Consider the following 19801-nt stretch of genomic DNA (forward strand, 5'->3'; position numbering starts at 1 on the left):
ATGATTTCTCTTTTAACTTTTGCCAGGAGCTGGAGACGCGTCTTGCCTTCCAGGAGCAAGACATCGCCATTGTGAAGACTGTTAAGTCGGAGGTGGCCAAGGTTCCAGATCTGGAGAAGGAGTTGAAACGCCTCAGAGATGATAATGCCTTTCTCAGGTGAACTCCATTTTTAAGTTTTAAGTACTTTCCAGAAGGTTTTACCTTTCAGTAGAATAGACAGACCTACAGCTTAGTGCAATTCCACTGTGCTTAAAAAAAGTTTGATTTCAACTTCTTAACATTTCAGCATGAGTTTGGGTCATGAAGACCACAGGCATTAGGTGACAGGTGTCTTTTCTGGTATTGTTTTTGGATTCTCCAAAAGAGAAGTAGTCCCAACAGTGAAGACAGATCAATTGCAGAAATACAGCAACTGCTGTATTGGCAGAATCCTGATATCAGAGACAGGCAGATACCTGACTGCTTGGTCATGTAGACCAGTTTTAAGTTTTTATAGTACACAAAAGTGCATTGAAAAGAACCAGAATGGTAAAAGTAATGGCATGCCTGAAGGTAACATCATTGACACCATCCATCATGAGGATAACATCTATGGGCAAACCTCTGTAATAATAAAAGCTTGTAATTCATCTGAAATAGAGGAAATTGAGAGACACCTTCTGTGCCCTCTGTCACTTCAGCACATCTGATCCCTTTTTAGACAGAACCTGTGTAATCTGGGGTTTTAGTGTAATCAGATTAATGCAACACATTTTAATTTGTTATCCAATTTCCTGCTTGAACCTTATCGTTTACAATCTATTTTTTTGCATGCAAATAGATGGAGTCACTGTCATCCCAGTACATCTGAAATCAAGTTTTAAAAATCGTGTCAGAGTGTGAAGATTGCCAGGAATCACAAGTATGCCATTTCTACATCAGACACTGAATCTCAGGCTTTGAAGTTAATTTTGTGTGTTTTTGTCTCCGCTCTGTTTGCTCTGTCCAGGGAGAGCAGAGAGAATTGCAGTCTGCTGAAAGAGGAGGTAGAAGGGCTGAGGAGGAAGCTGGAGAGGATGGAGAAAACCAAAGAAGAACTGGTCAATATGGAACTGGAGAAAGAGGTATGGTGTGTGTAGCCTTGAGATTGTATTGTGCATTTCACCTTGTAGCCTATCAATGTTGACTTTGTTGTAACGTTTCACTACTGTAAACATGAAACAGAGAGATTAAAAGTGCATCGTGCTTATTTCAGAACCTGAATGAAGCTGCACTTTTTGTATTTCTTACTGACTTTTCCCAAGTCAAGTTTTAATTCTTTTTGGTCCAGTTGTATGTTTTTAGAATTTATTTAATTTTGAAATTAAATAAATTCTTTTAAATTAAATTAAATTTTGAAATCTACTTTTCAAAATGTACTGTCACTCTGCCTAACTACATATCTTTTTCACTACTTTTTAGCAAGACTAGGTCAAAACCTAGTGTGCGGCTGTGTTCATTCTATGCCTGGAGAAGCACAGTAGTTAGGTCCTTGGACCAAACTAGACCTTGTCCACCAGTTTTGCTGCTGTTACCAGCGACCATGGTTCAGTCTATATGTTTTTGCAGGCGTTCCAGTGCAATTGCATGAGATCTGTTTGGCAGGGCTAAAATACAACGGCAAAAGGCGAAGTGAACCTGGTGCGCTTTGTGATTGCAGACTGGAAGCTCACTTTGGAGTCTCTCTGAGACTCCAGCTCCGTCATGTGGCATTCAGCTGACCACTGGTGGAATATTTGATCAGTCAGTCAGTCAACGACAGTTGTGATTATAGGGCTTGCCCTCCTGTTGCATTGAAGCCAAAAAAGACATTTCAGTGATCTTTGCTTAAAACATTTATGTTAAGTTTAAGTATAGCATGTTGCCTGATATAATCTGTTTGTTTTCAAGTCTACGTATCAATATTGGTGACAGCCTTAAAAATCACATTAGTCAGGATTTCTTCTTTCTCTGCACTGTTGAGATGGTTGTAATTACATCATCTACTTCCTGTACATTGGATAAACACGTATCCTGATGTCTCTTCAATCTTTAGAGGCTGGCTGAGAAGCTTCAAGCCTGGGAGAACCTGGGGCAATCCACTGGACTCAACATAAGGTCAGATGTTGTTTAAGGGTGTGTATGAATGTGTGAGTGTGAGACAGGAAAAGAAAGAGAGGTAGATGAATGTGTGTGTTTTTTTTTTTTTTAAGAAATATGACTGAAATATGAAAAAGTGCCACTTGGTGGAGCTGTGGTCACTTCAAATGAATGTGTCTCATTACTGTGGATCAATTCCACCAGCGTTGTATAGGTGTGTGTGTTTGTTTTATACCTGTGCACACAATATGAGTGCGTCTCAATGCATGCGGTCAAAACTGGTAATGAGAGAATGATTGCATGTTTCCTGTTGAGCAGTGAAGCAGATCTGACAGATTATAAACACTGCAGCCTTGTCCATTGCATGCATGCAAGCACACATACACCCACACATGCATACACACACAAAGACACACACGACATTTTCTCTACGATTAACTCCGGCTGTGATGTAAACAGAATGTTTAATCGAACACATCCACGCAGCACATCTGATTTGTTTTACATCCTGCGTGTGTGTGTTAGTGAAGTGTTTGTTCCACCTTCCTACAGGGCAAAAAGAAAAAGGTGGACACACTTAAATTACAAAATGAAATCTTTCCTCTTGCAAGGCTTCAGTTTAGTCTTATGTAATGTTTTATGGGATCTGACAGTATTTGTTAAATTTAGTTATTAAAAGACATGGGAGGATCATGGGGATGTAAGGATAAGCAATATGCAACCATTTGGTTGGGCTGTCCAACATTTCTCTGAATATTAAAGCCTGATAAGCCTGTCATCCTGGGCAGAGGGAGGTAAAGTCTGAAATTCCTCTTAAAAGTCAGGTGTGCCATGTCATTGGAAAAAAACAGTTGCACGTAAAGTTGCTAAAGGGCAGCTATATGTGTGATGGTCATACTGATGAAAAGTAAAGGTTAATGCTGGTTGCAAACCAACACTTGTCCAAGTTAATTTTCAGGTGTTTCAGGATGTTTTTTTTCCCTGGCACAGACCTGTGATGCAGAGCTAAACAGAAAGTAAGAGCAGCTCAACCAGCAGCCTGTTCACTCAGTTCATTAGTGATGTGTGGAAATTAGTATTAACATGGATTTGTCTATTAGTGGGACATTTTCATTGACTTAAAAGGCTGTTAATCTGTCATTATTTTTTCAGGTATATAATTGTCAAATCTTTTTATTAAGAAGTTTAAGAATGATGAAATAAGTGAAAGTGACTCTGGATTTATACCATTACAGAGTTTTCTTTGTAGTTGAAAACGATCAGCAAGGTCCAAAAGAAAATAAAATGGATGGCACCGCAGCGACACAATGTTGATATCATCAGTAATGTAAACGTGTCTGAATTGATGTTGTTTAGAGTGTTTCTCGTTCTGTCATTAAATATGAAATATCTCAGCTACAGTGTTTTGGCACACTAGTGTGTATTTGTGGTATTGATTTGTTAACTTTGCTGGCCACTAAGTCATTTCTCATAACTACAGGCTCCTCATACTTTATACATTGTTTTGCTTTAGTTGACATATTGGAACTTTTTCTGTCACTAGACATTTTGGGGTGGTCTAGAGTGTTGGGGAAATAATATGCGGTGGAGCAGTTGTTAATGAGCAGTAAAACACAATGGTGCTGTTAGTTGAGGAGTTTGTTTCCTGCAGCCCAGGATTTGATTTCTTACCAACCATTACTCAGACAAAAATAACTTTAGGACAGATGTTAACCCTGCCCGTCAAGAGTCTGTGTGGCTGCCTGGTGGAGGAGACAAGCCTCACAGCTGCAGCTTGAATTCACCAGCAGTTGGCTGGTTGCTGGTGTTTATTTCCTTTCCCTCTGTTTCATAGTCTGATAAGATTGTGCTCGCTCGTGTGTGCACCCATGTGGTTGACAATTGAAAATTGACAGAATGAAAATATTTTTCTTAAAATTAGGCTGTTATGTGGGACAATATTGAAGGGACAATATGTGGGGAGATTTTCTGGGAATGGGTTTCCTTTTCACTCAACCTTCCTCCAGCTAAAGACAAGACTGAGACCGTTTTACATGTGTCTCAGGTGTTTTCTCTGCTCAAAGAACAGTTTTTTTTTTTTTTTTTTTTTAAGATATTATTTGGGCATTTTTTGCCTTTATTAGACAGGACAGTAGAGAGTGAAAGGAAAGGGGCAGAGAGAGGGGGAATGACATGCAGGAAAGAGTCAGGTCAGTCAGGAGTTCAACCAGCAACTCGCCTGATGAGAGCATCTGCGGTCATGTAGTACGCGCCCTAAACACTCGGCTATCAGGTGGCTGAGGAAGAATAGTTTTGATGCAAAGATGGAGTTAACTGGGATCACGCTAGCTAGTTAGTGCAGTCTGTTTTGAGATACAGTTTGAGGTGTTAATGTGTATGTTTCTGTGGTTTCTGGCTTTTCTTTTTGTATCTTACAACCTGCTCCAAGTTAAGAAGTCTGATATTCATGCACAAAGTAACACAAGTGATCATAAAATGTAGTGTTGACATCTCTGTCTGAGCTCTGCATATCGTTTGCTAAAACACCAAGACAAGAATGTTAATTTTCAACAATTTTGATGATAAATCACCAATGTGGGTAATTTATCAAGCAAAAATACCAAGAAGTGATTGGTTTCAACCTCTACATTGCGAGAATTTACTGTTTTTTCTCTATTACATATCATTGTATTAAATATCTTTGGTTTTAAACACTTGAGTGGTAAAAACAAGCAATTTAAAAATGTCGCTTTGGGTTCTGACAAACTGTGATGAGCATTTTCCACTTTTTGCGATATTTTGTGCTCCAAATAATCAATAAAGTAATTGATAATGAAAAAAATTAGTTGCAGCCTTAGTTTTGTACAGGTTTTGCATCAGCAGAGTTTAACTGTGTTTAACTGCTCAGATTTTGTATTCAAGTCATTGCTTAAATTACAGCTCAGAGTTTTAGTAATTGTGCCTTTTCCCCTTTCTCTACAAGATGTTGTCTAAATGGTTGTTTGAGTAGCGGATGAATTAATATTTTATAAAACATTAACATTGGATGTAACATGAGATTCACTCACAGATGGATGACTTTGGATTTAAACTTTCAAATGGAAAAGAATTGTCGCTTTTTTGGTCTGAAAACACAAACGGCATTAAAACAGCCTGTGTTTAGGTTTCTGAGTGGGCGACATATGTTTTCCAAAGTTGAACTCCCAGCACTTTAACAACTCTGGGTTACCTCCCTCTACTCACTGAAGTGTGTGCTCAAAACTAGAGTCACAGCAGATTTACACTACTTTGTCAGTGTATTTACTCTTGACAGGGTCTCACCGCAAGAGTTGTCCATGACATCTCAATCAATAATATACACCCGTTATTTACAACGTCAACAGAAAATGGCTGATCCATGGTCTGCAAAAAAAAAAACCAAACAAAAAAAACCCCAAAAACAGCAGAACAAAGGCAGAACAGCCTCTTATACAAACTCAGGAGAAGGCTAATCCCTGTGTGCTCAGGGCAGTGTGGAATTACCTACTTTGGGTGCCATAGTTATTCCATCATATGATTCATGAACTCATATTTTAGTCATGAGATTATTTCCATACCTGAGGCACCACCTAGCTAAGAGGAAGTGATGGTAAATCCACGCCACCCAACTTTCACATAGCACACTCTGGTTTTCCAACCTTGACGTTAACCTTGACTGCTCAGCGCTTTCCCTCCATACACCTAATTCGTCATAAGACTCAGTAGACTGTCGAACATCGGAGCGAAATACCAGCTCAGCTCTCCCGTTACTGCTGACCGTTTCTAGTGAAAGCTGAAGTTTGATCATAGGCTTTGTTTTCAGTGGAAGTCAGTAATGCTGAGCTAACCCCCTCATGTTGAGTTGTGCTACAGACCAAGCTGCATCATTTTTCAGGTTTATCATTTTAGCTGCTAGGTGGCAGCAGAATTCTTCCGGATCCAAACTTCCACACAGGATTTAGAGTTTGGAGGTCATGTGGTGCATTTCTGTCTGAGTATGTGACCGTCTGCGTTGCGGCCTTGCCATTGTGTGTTTGTGCGTTTTTTAATCAATCTCTCCCATGGAGTGAGTTTGTTTTGTAGGACCGTGACCAGTATTTAACCCACTACCTTCCTCTCTCTCCCTCTGCTGCTTGTGTCGTTTTATTTCCCAGCTCCCCACTGGCCAAGTAACAAAAGAATATGTAAACCTCCGTCCTTTTCATCTATTCTCTGTCCTTTTGGCTTTCTAAGTCATATTGATTTTTTTTTAATTGCGTGTGTGTGTGCATGTGTGTAAACATGTGTGTATGCTAACTGCTCTGTGGTATGTCTGTCGGTAGGAAACCAGAGGATCTGTCCAGGGAGGTGATTCAGATCCAGCAGAGAGAAATTGCTCTGAAAGAGCAGAACTACACACTCAACAGCCGGTAACACACACACACACACACACACACTTCCTCACACACACACAAAATCCCTCTCTCCCTCTCTTTCTCTCTCTCTCTCTGCCTTCAAACCTTTTTTCTCTCAGTCTGTCTGCCCGCATGCCTCTTTCCCCCCATGTATCTATTAGAGCGTATCTCTGAGAAGTCCTTAATTGTCACAAAGTTAATTAAACTGGTCCTGATTCTGATAGCACTCCTGACAGTAACCAGTGGTGTGTGTGTGTGTGTGTGTGAGAGAGAGAGATTGAGAGTGAGAGAGAGGGAATGCACTAATTAAACTTGTCCTGTTTAGGCAGAGGTGATGTCTGTAAGGAGAGCTGCGTGCATGCTCTGGTATATTCATGCTGCGGCTCAAGTCCTGCTAAGAAAGCTTTCATTAGCTAACAAGCGTCTCTCTTCTGCTGAGCGTATTGGGCTCATTATGAAATATTAGAAACAGCAGAACGGCAGAGGGTTGGGTGTGGGAGGGGAAGGTGAAGGCAGCTCGTGGTGTAATTATTGTCTTTGGGTATAATTATTGTCCTATTGATCAGCCCTGGTACAAGTCACTGCTGCAAATAATTTCTGGACACTTGTCTGGGAATTATTTGGTGTTAGTCAGGTAAGATGTGAGGGAGTATTACTCTAAATTAACTACGAATTGTCAGATTGTCTGAACATTTGGCACTAATCAGACTGTTTCTGTCATTCCCTGCCCTCTCTCTGCCCTGCTTTTAACCTACACCCATCTGTCTTGCTTTGCACCTTGTCATTTGTCCTGGTCTGACAGCGTGAGGAGTGTGGAGCGCTTACAGGCCGAGCTCCGTGCAGAGGTGTCCCAGCAGCGCGGCAGGACTCTGGAAGAGCAGAAGAAGAGGGAGATGCAGGACGCTCTTGTCCGTCGACTACAGAAGAGAGTATTGTTATTAACAAAGGTGCCTGACCACCGAAGACACTTACACAACAACACACATGAGCAGCTTTTTACACCTTCACGACACATCCTTCCCAGAGTTTTACAGTAAATACTCAGGGAGCACAGTAAACACCTGAATCTCAAGGCAATCACAGAATTCCTGATCTCCCCTTTGCCCCCCTCTCTCCCTCTGTTTGGTCGATGAATGTCATGTGACTGCTCTGTCTGTCTGTCTTGCTTCCCCCTGCTCTGCAGTTCCTGACTAGACCTCCCTGTGATATTGATTTCTCAGTGTGTGTAATTCCCTAGGTCAACATGCTCAGTCTCTTAGTACACAAATCACACACACACACACACACACACACTCAGCCACCACCATAACTAAGCAGAGCTAAAGGCATGATGGAAATATGACTTGGCCCAAGACTGTTTTGGCAGAGAATGCACTCAACCATTTGCACTTAACCAAGCATTCAGAGGATGTGAAAAATAGTTTTTATCATCCAGTCGCAATGTGTTAAAAAAACGTCCATTCTAGTTGTTTGCTTTTTGCTTTTAAAAAATCCTTTTATTTGATTTTCGAACCAGCCAAATATTCCTAAAATTAAAGGAGCTATTTGTCAGTTTTGCTGTTGCTACATAGTCAACATTAGCATTAACAGCTGTTTACTCACCAGTCTAAAATAAACATGACTTCAGCATCAAACTTCATTCCTTTACTCACCAGAAGCCATCTCCAAAAGTAAAAACCACCTGCTCCTGGCAAGAAACCACGTTCAGTGGCAAAGACAACTCACAAATAGCTCATTTAAACTTAAAGAGTATATTAATACCTCTCTCCCAACCATATCTACAACTGCCCGAGTATATTTAGTATTTTCTTTATTATTTTTCTTTTGCAGGTTTTGTATATTTACAGGAGAAATCAGCTTGGTAATGTAATAGATATGGTAGGACTGCAACCAATCAATGTTTTTACTAGTTATTATTGTAAAGCCTTGACAGCAGTTCTTAAAGAAGTGGAGAGGGGCATACACTTAATTTCACACACACACACACACACACACACACACACACACACACACACACACACACACACACACACACACACACACACACACACACACACACACACACACACACACCCCGGGTTCTTCCAGCCTTTACAGAAAAACGAATCCTTCCGTCTCTGCCACGAGGCTGTGTCTCCTTTATTCTACTGTTGCCCTGCTCAGATGTTTTGTTTCTCATACACTTTAGTGGGAGAGACTCGCTGGTCCATTAGAGGCACAGTCACATCTTCATGCACTAGATAAAACGGTTGACATAAAAGCAATTTAAAAAAAATAGATGATGAAAACAGTAATGATAGTTTTATCACTCTGTCCTCCTGCTCCCTGTTTGTTTGTGTGTTTTTTAAAATGAGAGTTTTTATCAGAGACGAGCCGACAGATTTTTGATTTAGATTGAGTGAATCTCATTGCACAGTAATAGACAGTAAATAGCCAAAGGGCCTGCTGTTTTGGACTGGTCGTAAACACACACACACACCGACACACACTGACCTCTAAACGTGTTTGTACCTTTTCTGTTTTTACTTCTGTTCCCCCTGTCTTCCTGTTCTGTCTTCTTCTTGTCGCCTTTTTAAAGGTTCTCACAGGTTATAGGTATTTGGCAGTTGTGTAATGCTAAATAACAGGACGTCGCTTCAAGGCCAAAACAAATACAGTTGAGTTTTGCATATATTGTTTTTAAAGACCCCAACTCAGTCATCTTTAAATGGATTATGTTGCTTTTGATCTGGCTAATCGCGGGCTGAATCTGATTTGGGTAATCATGGTTTATTTTCTGATACTACCCTACGAGCGAATCTGACAGAGCAATAGCAGCCGATTATTCACAGAATTGTACATCCGGGAATTACAACCTGAATGTCATGCTATGCATTACCCAAATTAGCCCTGTTAATAATAGACTATTGAGCTTTTAATGACCTTCAAAAAGGATACTCCTAAGTAGCCTGTTTGTTTGTGAGGTGTTTATTAAAAGCCTGATTCCCACAAAATGCCGCCTGCTTAGCTTCATAATACAGAGTGGACCAGCGCAGTGAAAGGAGAGGAGGAGACGCATCATTTTAACTGTCTTGACTGACAGTGAATTTGCATTAATAAATGGGCTGTTTGCCAGTTTTTAAACAGATTAGATTGTTCTTATTCATCATGTTACCTGGCAACCGGTACAGATTTACTTTGTAACACATGAATTAAATGTGGTAATCATTCATGACTTGGAAGATTTTCTAATATGATATAGATATTTTGCTTGACAGAAAAAGCTCTCCTTCCTGTGCTTTCACATGAATGTGTCACTTTATTAGTTCACACATGGACAGGAAATGCAGATTAATCTTTCAAAGTTGAGTTGAAGTTGCTGAAATGGACCAATAGTTAAAAAATGCGACACGATTTAGAGGTATTTACATAATTAAGATGTTTACTTTTTTCTTGCTCCGTCACCCTCAATCTTACACGCATGCACGCACGCACGCACGCACGCACGCACGCACGCACGCACGCACGCACGTACGCACGTCTGACTCGTGTGTTTGTTTGTTTTTCCTGGAACCATTCCAGTCCATGCATGTTTCTGTGTGTGAGAATGAACACTCAAACGTCAAGCAGAAAGACACAGACTGACAGAGACTCGTGAGCTATTCAGAGACGGCGTGTCAGTCTGAGTGACACTTGTGAAGATGTCGGCTTTAAGAGGTTTTGAGTCTCCCTTCTCTAAGAGAAACAACCACTTGGTGGTGTGTTGATTTACTGGACAGAGAACAGTGTTGAGGGAATTTCATTCAACTATTACAGAGGAGAAATAAATGTGAATTTTTAAATGATCTCATCACATCTCGGAGAAGAGAGATGAAGCAGCATAATAATATTAGCTTTGTTTGCAAAGACATTTCTCTGTCGTGACTCTGATTTAATGTTTTGATTTATTCTTTATTCTTTGTCTACAAAGACATTTGGCTTTGATTTGATTATTACATGAGAAATGCAAATGAGCATGACCACAACCCTGAGCTTCTCTTGTCACAGCTTGGATGTGAAACGTGCAGCTGCTTCATACTTTGTTCCTCATTTACAAAGGCATTTGCCTGTCATATTAACACACCAAACAGTCATACATAAGCAACACAGAGGAATCAGAAAAAAACATCAAAGAGCTTTAAAACTCCCAATTTATTCACGCACATAAACACAAACATTGCACATCTGATAGCACAGAATTCTGTAATGTCATGACTTTCTTCTGTCTTCGTGACATAAAAATGTGTGTACATATGTGTGTATACAGCAGGATTTCCATTTTGTGGGGTTATGTTAATGTGTATGTGTGTGTGTGTGTTACAGGAGCGTGATGGAATGCGGGCTATACTAGAGTCCTATGACAGTGAGCTGGCGCCTACCGAGTACTCTCCTCAACTCAGCAAACGCCTCAGAGAGGCAGAGGACGTCCTGCAGAAGACACAGACCCACAATGCAGAGATGGAGGTTCGTGTGCAGACCTGTGACACATACACAAATACCTTTATTTATAGGCCCCTACTTTGTCCTCCACATTACTACGTTTATTTTTATAGAAATAAACTTGAATTCAGTTATATTTTTAATTGAATATAAAGTACTGATTTACACTATTTTAAGCTGCTGAACAGTTTAATGTGCAAGTTGTTGACTGGTACTTTGCACATAGCTAATGACACTGTAAATGTGTGCTGCTCAGCTGCTCCCTGTCCACACAATCAGTGCATTTAATTAGTGGGTGAGTTAACAGATATCTGCACTTAGAACTGATAGAGCGATAAAAGTGCTCTTGTGGTGCACAGGGGCATTGTGAATAACACTAGAATGAAAGGAAGAAGGCTGGAGTGTCTGTGTTTCAAAACTGAATGAACTGCACACTTTGGTTAATATATGGTCGCGCCTGCTTCTGCCTCTGTGCACCTGCTCTGTTTCTGTCAATACTGTAAATCAGAAGGAAAAGGACAGAGAGACATTTTTCATTATATTTCGAACCTATAACGCTCCCCTTTTATCTTGTCTGTCAACTCAGGCCCAGCTCACCAAAGCACAAGAGGAGACGGGGACGCTCAAACTGCAGCTGCAAACAGTTAGTACACATTTACACACAAACTCCAACTTATTTGTCTGTGACATACAGACAAATAGATATTGTTTTCTCACATACTTGACATATTTGACCCTAATTAAAGGCGCTATTTGTAAATTTTGCTATTGCTACATAGCCAGCGTTAACATTAACAGCTGTTAACTTACCAGTGTAGAAGAAATGTTGTGAGTTCAGCATCAAACTTCATTCCTTTACTCATCAAGAGCTGTCTCCAGGAGCGGAAAGCAACACCGGTGTTAACTTGTGTCTCTGTCACGTCTTTTATTCTGCTGAAATTAGCATGCTAATAGCGTTCCAAAAGCGACTCACTGTAGCCTCCAATCTGCCCTCAAGACGTAGTGCTGCTCAAAAGGAACATGTTTGGCAGCAGAGAAAACTCTAGGTGCTATATGTAAGTTTTTGCTATTGCTAAAAGTTAGCATTCATACTTACTTACCAGTATAGAAGAGTTCACCATCACACTTCATTCCTTTACTCATCAAGACCTGTCTTCAGCGGTGGAAAGCGACGCCAGTGTTGACTCTTGTTTTGCTTCTAGGTTTGTCACTTCTTTTCTTCTACTGAAGTTATCGTTCTCAAGAACCTTTTTAGTTGTGACTGTTATCTCTGCAGGTGTGCTGTGCCTTCCTGTGAGTCAGATACTTTAATGCCTCTGTGACTAACATAACGACCAACATCATTTTTTACACTGATAGTCCTGCAGACCTTTTCAAAGAGACAGTGTTATTTAGCAGCTAGATAGATATTTACAGTACAAGCACATTCAGCTTCCCTGTGTTGTGTACTGTCTCTGTCCTCTTACATCCCGACTGATGTGACACTAATTGAAAGGTGACAGGATAGATACTACTAACACTTTAAATTATTATAGCAACCTGAGTGGTTGCCAGGTTGCAGTGACATTATAGTGTGACCTGGGAGTATCATTTAACAGTTTAGGATGTGAACTTTTCCAGATTAAATAGGCCAGTTCATCTGTTAAGTTTGTTGTGTGTTTTTGTCCTTAAAGTTCTTAAAAGTTACAATAAAAGTTGACTGCTTTAAAAGATGATATAAAACCAGGATAAAGTACCGAGTTGGCAGGCGTGACCTAGACTCTCTCACATACTCTGGGACTCTGTTTTTGTGTCTTCACTCATTCTACGATCTGTCTCTTTTCATGGCTCCTTGTTGCCAAGGAGACATCAACATAGCCACGGCAATGAGTATTGACGTGTGAAATCCACCTGTCTGGTATAGCAGTAATTACTTATTCGTCGTGGGAAGACTGGGAGTGAGGATGAGCTGAGAGACAGACAGATGCAGTCAGACAGAGGGGGAAATGGGTGTGCAAATGGAAATGAGGGATAATTGCTGAGAGGAGAGCGAGTTCAGAGAGAAACTAACTAAGACACAGACGGACTAAAAACAAGTACTGGAGGGAAAAAAGCCAGAGCACTCTGAAATTGAAATGGAAAATGAGTCAGTGTATGGTGTAATGGTGTATAAAGGATATATCTGTTTGTCTAGATATCTGTCTGGAAAAGATAGCAGCACACTGGAATAGAGTCTTCAGGATTTATCTACAGGCAAAAGGTTTCAGCCAGGCACGTGGCCAAAGGTGGTCCAACGTTAGTGCAACAGGCCCATTTTCCTCTCTGTCTGTCCCAGGTGGAGCTGGAGATGGAGTCTCTGAAGAAGCAGCAGGCCTCTGCTGCTGACAGCAGCTCTTTAGCTACCAGGGAAGAGGTCAGCATACTCAGGTAGTTGGCACACACATCACATACACACACTCTGTTGCAGAGACCACCAAGTCAAAACATGGCACATGCAAGATTCATGTCTATACCTGGGATGGATTAACTCACCCAGACCTCACATTCTTGTGTGTGAGCAGCGCCATACCTCAAAGATTAACCTATGGTGTCAACAATATGTGTAGTGGCTTTTTAGCATGGTAGATATAAATTACAAGCAAATGAGTGCGTGTGCATGCATTTTTTTTTTTTCCAGACAAAAAATTGAAGATTTAGAGGCAGAGCGGCAGCGTTTGGCGGAGCAGAACAACAACCTGGAGATGAGACTGGAGAGACACAACCTACAGGTAGGCACCAAAACTTCCCTCCAACTGTTTTCTGTGACGGATTTACTCGCCTGGCACAAAAGAACCAATTTAATAACCCCAAGGGCAGGAGCCTAGCCAGTATGACACTGCAGATTGATTCACACAAACGCTGCCCACATCTGACAGTTTTTCAAGCACAATTGGACCCAGGTGTGATTCTGGCAGCGTCCAATGGAAAGGTTGTAGAACCTGTGGCTGTTTAAAGTGCTCCTTTATTTGTTGAAGGGATTAGGATGGACAGAGCAGTTGGAGGGAAGGGGGCGGGGATCATGAAAATAAATGTAGACCTTCCCCAGTGTTGGGTCTGTTTTTGTGTGTGTGTGTGTGTGTGTGTGTGTGTGTGTGTGTGTGTGTGTTCGTGCGTTTGTGTGTTTCATCTCAGTCAGGTCCTCTAACTCCCCTGACTCATTCTGTGCCAAACCAAGTCTACCAGGGCACTTTAATGAAACGTGTGTGGGCAAGCGTGTTGGTTCCATTTAGCTGTGGGGTGAATGAAATCCATGTGCTCTCAAGCATGACCACCACTTTTAAGGCAATTGACAACCCAGTGCGCGCAGGTATGTGTGTGTGCGTGCGTGGGTTTCAAGGTTGCACGGTCAATGGATCAGGTCAGTTTGTAGGAGTTAATTTTTATGACTCCTCTATGGTCTAATGCACACCAAGAGACCTCTGCATCAGGCCGAGTGCAGAGATGAGTGACTGAACGGAGGAGCATTTGTAAGGAGAATGAATGGCTGAGTGAATGGGCTTGAGTGACTTACAGAATTGAATGCTTGAATAAATTGACAATAGGATTTTCATCATATCAACTTGCACTTTAGATTCCTGTGGCAGAACCCATCATTTCCACCCTGTCTTTATATTTAGATCATACTGACTAGTGTGACTGTCAACCACTCAGATTACCAGTGTAATGAGACTGCTTTCTGTGGAGCTCAATCATGCCCACCAGCAGTCTGTCAGGAGGCACTCCTGGGAAATTCAGATTTTCATACCTCAGTATTTCAAGTCTATGTATGTATTTACAATTGACATTTTTAAATGCTAATAAAAAAAAAAGTGCCCAGTCAAGTATTACAATAACTCAATTTTATCATATTGTTAGCAACTGTATTTTTTTCCCCACCACCTTGGTTGTACAGATCTGTAAATATAGAGGCTTTAAGTATTGGTTATAGGTATTACCAGTTATCATTTGGCAACAGAGAGAAGTAAAATTAAAGCTTTGCAGGTTCAACAGCAACAAGGTAGATTTGAACAGAATGTGCTGGATGATGGTTTTATTGAAATTTTGAGAGTGGTTTTAGTAAGGATATTTGTTCCAAATTTGTCTTGACAAGGCCACCTCCAAGAGCCTGCAGTGTTCAACTCAGTCTTATTATCAAGAATAATAATGTTTTTTTGCAGACAGGCTTTCAGAACCTGTCAAGAACTCTTCTGCTCTCCTCCATGTGTGTTCTGTCTTATCTAAAGTAGCCCCTCTGTGGTTTGGACCCTGTGTTCTTTCTGGTGAGACATGACATGATCATCATGTCATCATAAAATACAGTTGAAATGAAGCAATTTTGAATTTGGCTTGCAAAAATAAGAATCAGTTGTCTCTTATCAATCCCATACAACCTCCCCTTTGGATTTTGCTTTTTTTTTGTTGCACTGCACCATAACAGCTACAATGATAGACTTAATACTGCTGTACTTTGTCTTTGCCGTCATGTCAGTGTCTAGACAGAGATAATTATTGCCGTTGCAAGAGGTTGCATCAACATAGTCTCTCTGTTGTGTATATGCTTACATGGGCAAGCCCAACTGTATATACACGGCCATGGCAACATTATGTTTAGATATTATTTTAAGACATAATGTTATTAATCTTTTATCTTGAGTAAATCATGTTTCTATTCCAAGTAAGGTTCTTTTTTTCAGGTCTTCATCTAGGTCTGAAGCTGTGGGGTAAGCATATGAGGGTTTGCATGTTTGTGGCACTTTGACCTATATGCAGCTGTGATAAAATTTTTGTGTATTAATAGTCTTGAAATCCTGATAACAATTTAAGCAGTGAAAAAATCTGAAGGCATGACTAAGTGTTAAAGGCCTGCAATGTTGACTTTTTTTTTTTTTTTTTTTTTTTTTTTTTTTTTTTGCTTTTCCAGCATTGTGGCTAAAAATATAAAGCTCATAGTAAATATGGGTTTTTTTGAGCAGATGTACACATCAGGTTATTGCCACCAGTCGACAACAAAGCCAACACAATAGCAAAACAACAATCCCTTGTGACATCAACCCGCACCACTTTGATTACCAATTTCCTTGAGGGAGCCCTGTCCATTCTTCTATTTTACTGTGTAAACTGGACACAATAGTGTTCAATATTTTTAATGAGATGTCGAAGACCAGGCTATTTACTTGGCTGTCCTGATCAAGTCTTTTTTGGGATGTGCACAGTGGATGTTGCTCAGTAGAGCCGGGCTATTTTTAAAGAAGAGGAGCTGCAACACCAGCAGTCTGAGGTGGACGAAACACAGCAGAGCACAGTAATGAAAGGACTGGATTTTGATTTGTGTTATTGTAGCTAATATGATCTATTGAAATATTCCAGGACTGGCTCTGATACTAATCTTTTTTTTATCGTCTTGGGACATCTCCACCATTTACCAATGACATCTCATGACTTTTTCAACAAAAGTAGCTAAAAATCTTTTTAAAATGAGGATATTTTGTCATACAAAAAAAGCATAACCCTCTCCCCTCTATACCTGTACTTCTTTTTAGTCACTTTATTGTTTTGAAATTTATGTCACAGGCCCAAGGTGTTTAGGACTCAAGTGTTTAAGTCTGCCAAATCAAAAAAGACACGAGTGAAGCTCAGGCTGGTCTTGATATTGGCTGAAGGATGGCTGCAGCAGTTGAGGGTAAAAGGCCACAGTCTCCTCCACCAGGTTTGGTCGTTGAATTGTTTTACACAACATCAAGCGTAAACATGCCACTCCTAGTATTCAATTGGCCTAAACTTGTGAGAACCTTCCTGTTATCACCATGACACTTGTGTTTCAGTGTTGTTACTTTATATTATTGACTGAGGTTCAGACTGTGTCTCTTCCCATCACACCCCACGTACGGCATCTAGGGAGTTGTGTTCATTGGTAGCAGGAAAAAAATCATGGCGTCTCTGTATAAAATTGGTGACAGCTTTCTGACTTTTGAGCAGAGGAGATGATGGCCATGCCGCTCGGTTTTTATCTTATAAATCAGTGAAATGATTCAAGACAGCAGAGAAGAGCGCCTCATCCCCCTTCAGACTGCTCAGTATAAGATGCAATTTGAGAGAGAAATGTCAGTAATGACAGTTATGGTGAAACACATTTTGATTGAACATAGAGTATTTTTTAGCTTCTTTCAAAAGGGGGATCTTAGCTGTTTTTTTTCTGGAAGATACTTTGTTGAATATTCTAAAATCTCCCCTTTACAACCTTTAAAGTCGTCATCTGTTTTTCAGCATATTAATTACATCTGTTTCCTGTTGAGCTGTAAAATGTAGAAAACCCATCATTCTCGTGGCCGGCAAACTACAACAAGCTCATGGTAGTCCAATTACCAGCCCAAAGACTCAAGAAAGATCACCACAATGCAGGTGAGATGGTTCAGTGTGAGAGACTTGTCTGAAGAGGAAGAGAATTTTTCAGTTTTCACGTTCCAGTCGGTTCCTGAGGGAATCTTCAGCACTGCTGTTGTCTCCACGTTGAAATGATGTGATAGTAAGAGGGAAGGAGGAGACCTTGGAGCTCAGTGGTCCATGAAAGATGCTGCCGCGATGCAGACCTTTTGCCTTCATGCTTTCTGGGCACAACCTCACCACCCTCTTGTGTATCCATTAAAACCCCCAGAGACTCAGGTCTCTGTGAATGAGCCTACCAGAAATACTGATGCTAATACTACATGGTCTGAAAAGCTCTGCATCTCTACCAGCTAGCCCAGGACCACAGTTGACTTGCAAGGAGGAGGATGTCATCTTAGCAGTCCATCCAAATTAGGTCATAGTCTTGCAAAGAGACTCTGACCTGTCTCCAGACCCTTTTGTACTTTTTGGGATTCAGCAATTGCTCCGTGAAGCCCTCACAAAACCAACTGAAGACGTGGACATGAGGGTACTCAGCAAAGATATGCTGTAGGACATTGTTGCTGTTGGTTCCAAACACGGTGACATGTTAGTGATATTTAAGCCCTGTCCGTACAGCTTGCCCGTTTGCAGTTTGCACCAGCGAATCTGAAGGTGACCTTGCAGCCCTTTGCAGCTTTTGTCCCAGATGTGATCAACCCATGCTGGCCCGTGGATCTTGATGTCTTCTTAGTGCACTTCAGAAAAACATATCCTTCTTCTTAGCTAAGCTTAGATGCACATGTACTTTGCATGTGTATCTAAGCTTAACTAAGGATTTTTTCAAAGGATACCAGATATTTGTGTCCTGAACTAAGCTGTACGGGGATAAGCCCATTACCAAACAATACTTTGTCAGCGCAGTGTGGATGCTGTTACACTACAGCTCCTACTCCTGCCTCCATCTTGGTCTTCCATCAGGGACCTGCCTGGGTTTTTTTTAGTGACTCTCTCTCATCAGATTGTACCCATGCAGGTAAAGACACGTGAGTGTAACTACTCAGATTAATTCATGGTTGCTTTAGGGAAAGAGATACACTGCCTGCTCAGCAACTGCTCTGTGTTCAGTGTAGCCAGCCCATATCACAAAAGGCCTCAGTGGGGTTTCTGCTTATTGTGAATATTTTCTGATTAATGTCATACTGTTGTCGCATAGTGGTTATCAGTGACTACTTTGTTTATCCTTGTGGCACAGTGCTTGATGCACATTTGCTTCAGGAAGAGCCACAGACGATATGGACCAAATATGAGAACAAAGGTGTTGCTGTAATGTTGATATACACTACAGTGTTTATACAGTTTTTTGTACAGTTTTTACCCAAAGAATGGGTTTCTGTATGTTCAAAATTTTGTTATCATTAATTTAATTTTGTTTTTGTTGCTCACAACATTATTGTTTTTTTGTTTTTTTTTTAGTTTATGGGATCTCTAAGGACAACCAGTCTTATGTTTAATGACTGAAGTGGAGGTAGCAGAGGTAGTGGTAGTAATAAGAAGCAACCTGTAAAAACTCACTGGTGGTCTACAAAAAGTAAGAAAAAAAAGCTACGTTTCTTAGGGCTGCAACTAACGACTATTTTAATAGTCGACTAGTCACCGACTATTGAAACGATTAGTCAACTAATCGGATAATTATTAATTTTTTCTTAAATTTGGCATGAAGTTGCTTTAATTATGTGGCAAATGATAATAAACACAAGAAAGATGGATGTCCAGGCTAAAATGCTCCCAAACTTTAGAAGTTTTGGTACGCGTAGCTGATGTGTTGGATGCCGCCATTTCTGTGTACGTTACCGCGACTCTCGGCAGAGATTGTAATTAAGTGAGATGCCTCACTCTGTTGGAAAAACACGTCTGGCGACAATAGTCGACAATGGAATTCATTGTCGACTATTTCTATTATTGATTTTTGTCGACACCGTCGACGAATCATTGCAGCCCTAACGTTTCTTTATGTGAAACACTGTACCTCAATACCAGATAACTCTTCTTGATCATCTGTAGACCTTGCTGCCAGAGAACTACACTTTGGTTAAACAAAAAGTCATTTCAGTGAAAACTGTTGACAACGAGGTCTTTGCATTATCTAGAGTAACCTAGACACTTTTCTATGGAACGCTGATGATTTATTTTTTTCAGTCATTTGAGCTTTTTTCACCCCCGGCTGTGTCGGCTAATGCCTCAGACCTCAGAGATGAATATCAATATCTGTATAGGCATGCAGTACCATGTAATTGTAATTTGTGTGAACAGATCCTTTAAATGCATCTGCAATTTTCCTCAGGACAGATCTCAACAACATGTAAAAGCTAAAGGCTAAAAAAAAAAAAAAAAGCGAAGAAATGAGCTGTAGTCTGTTGCTGATAATATTCCTCAGTGAAAGGTTTCTCTTCTGTCTCTCCATGCAGCCTCCCGTTATCAGTTGATGTGGTTC

General features: G+C 40.6%; 1 protein-coding gene across 2 annotated transcripts in view; it reads left to right on the forward strand.

Moving 5' to 3' along the window:
• Positions 1–19801, forward strand: part of mad1l1 (mitotic arrest deficient 1 like 1) — a 55661-nt gene that overhangs the window by 2327 nt on the left and 33533 nt on the right. For both annotated transcript variants that reach the window (XM_071504321.1, XM_071504322.1), the window contains exons 7-15: positions 27–157; positions 990–1104; positions 2055–2116; positions 6418–6504; positions 7292–7436; positions 10831–10971; positions 11534–11590; positions 13262–13353; positions 13604–13694. In XM_071504321.1, the coding sequence (XP_071360422.1) occupies positions 27–157; positions 990–1104; positions 2055–2116; positions 6418–6504; positions 7292–7436; positions 10831–10971; positions 11534–11590; positions 13262–13353; positions 13604–13694 (921 nt within the window). The remainder of the gene's footprint in view (positions 1–26; positions 158–989; positions 1105–2054; positions 2117–6417; positions 6505–7291; positions 7437–10830; positions 10972–11533; positions 11591–13261; positions 13354–13603; positions 13695–19801) is intronic.

This window comes from Trachinotus anak, unplaced genomic scaffold (genome assembly GCF_046630095.1).
Source record: "Trachinotus anak isolate AG129_WGS33_773 ecotype Australia unplaced genomic scaffold, CSIRO_AGI_Tana_v1 ptg000019l, whole genome shotgun sequence".
NCBI classification, from domain to species: Eukaryota; Metazoa; Chordata; class Actinopteri; order Carangiformes; family Carangidae; genus Trachinotus; species Trachinotus anak.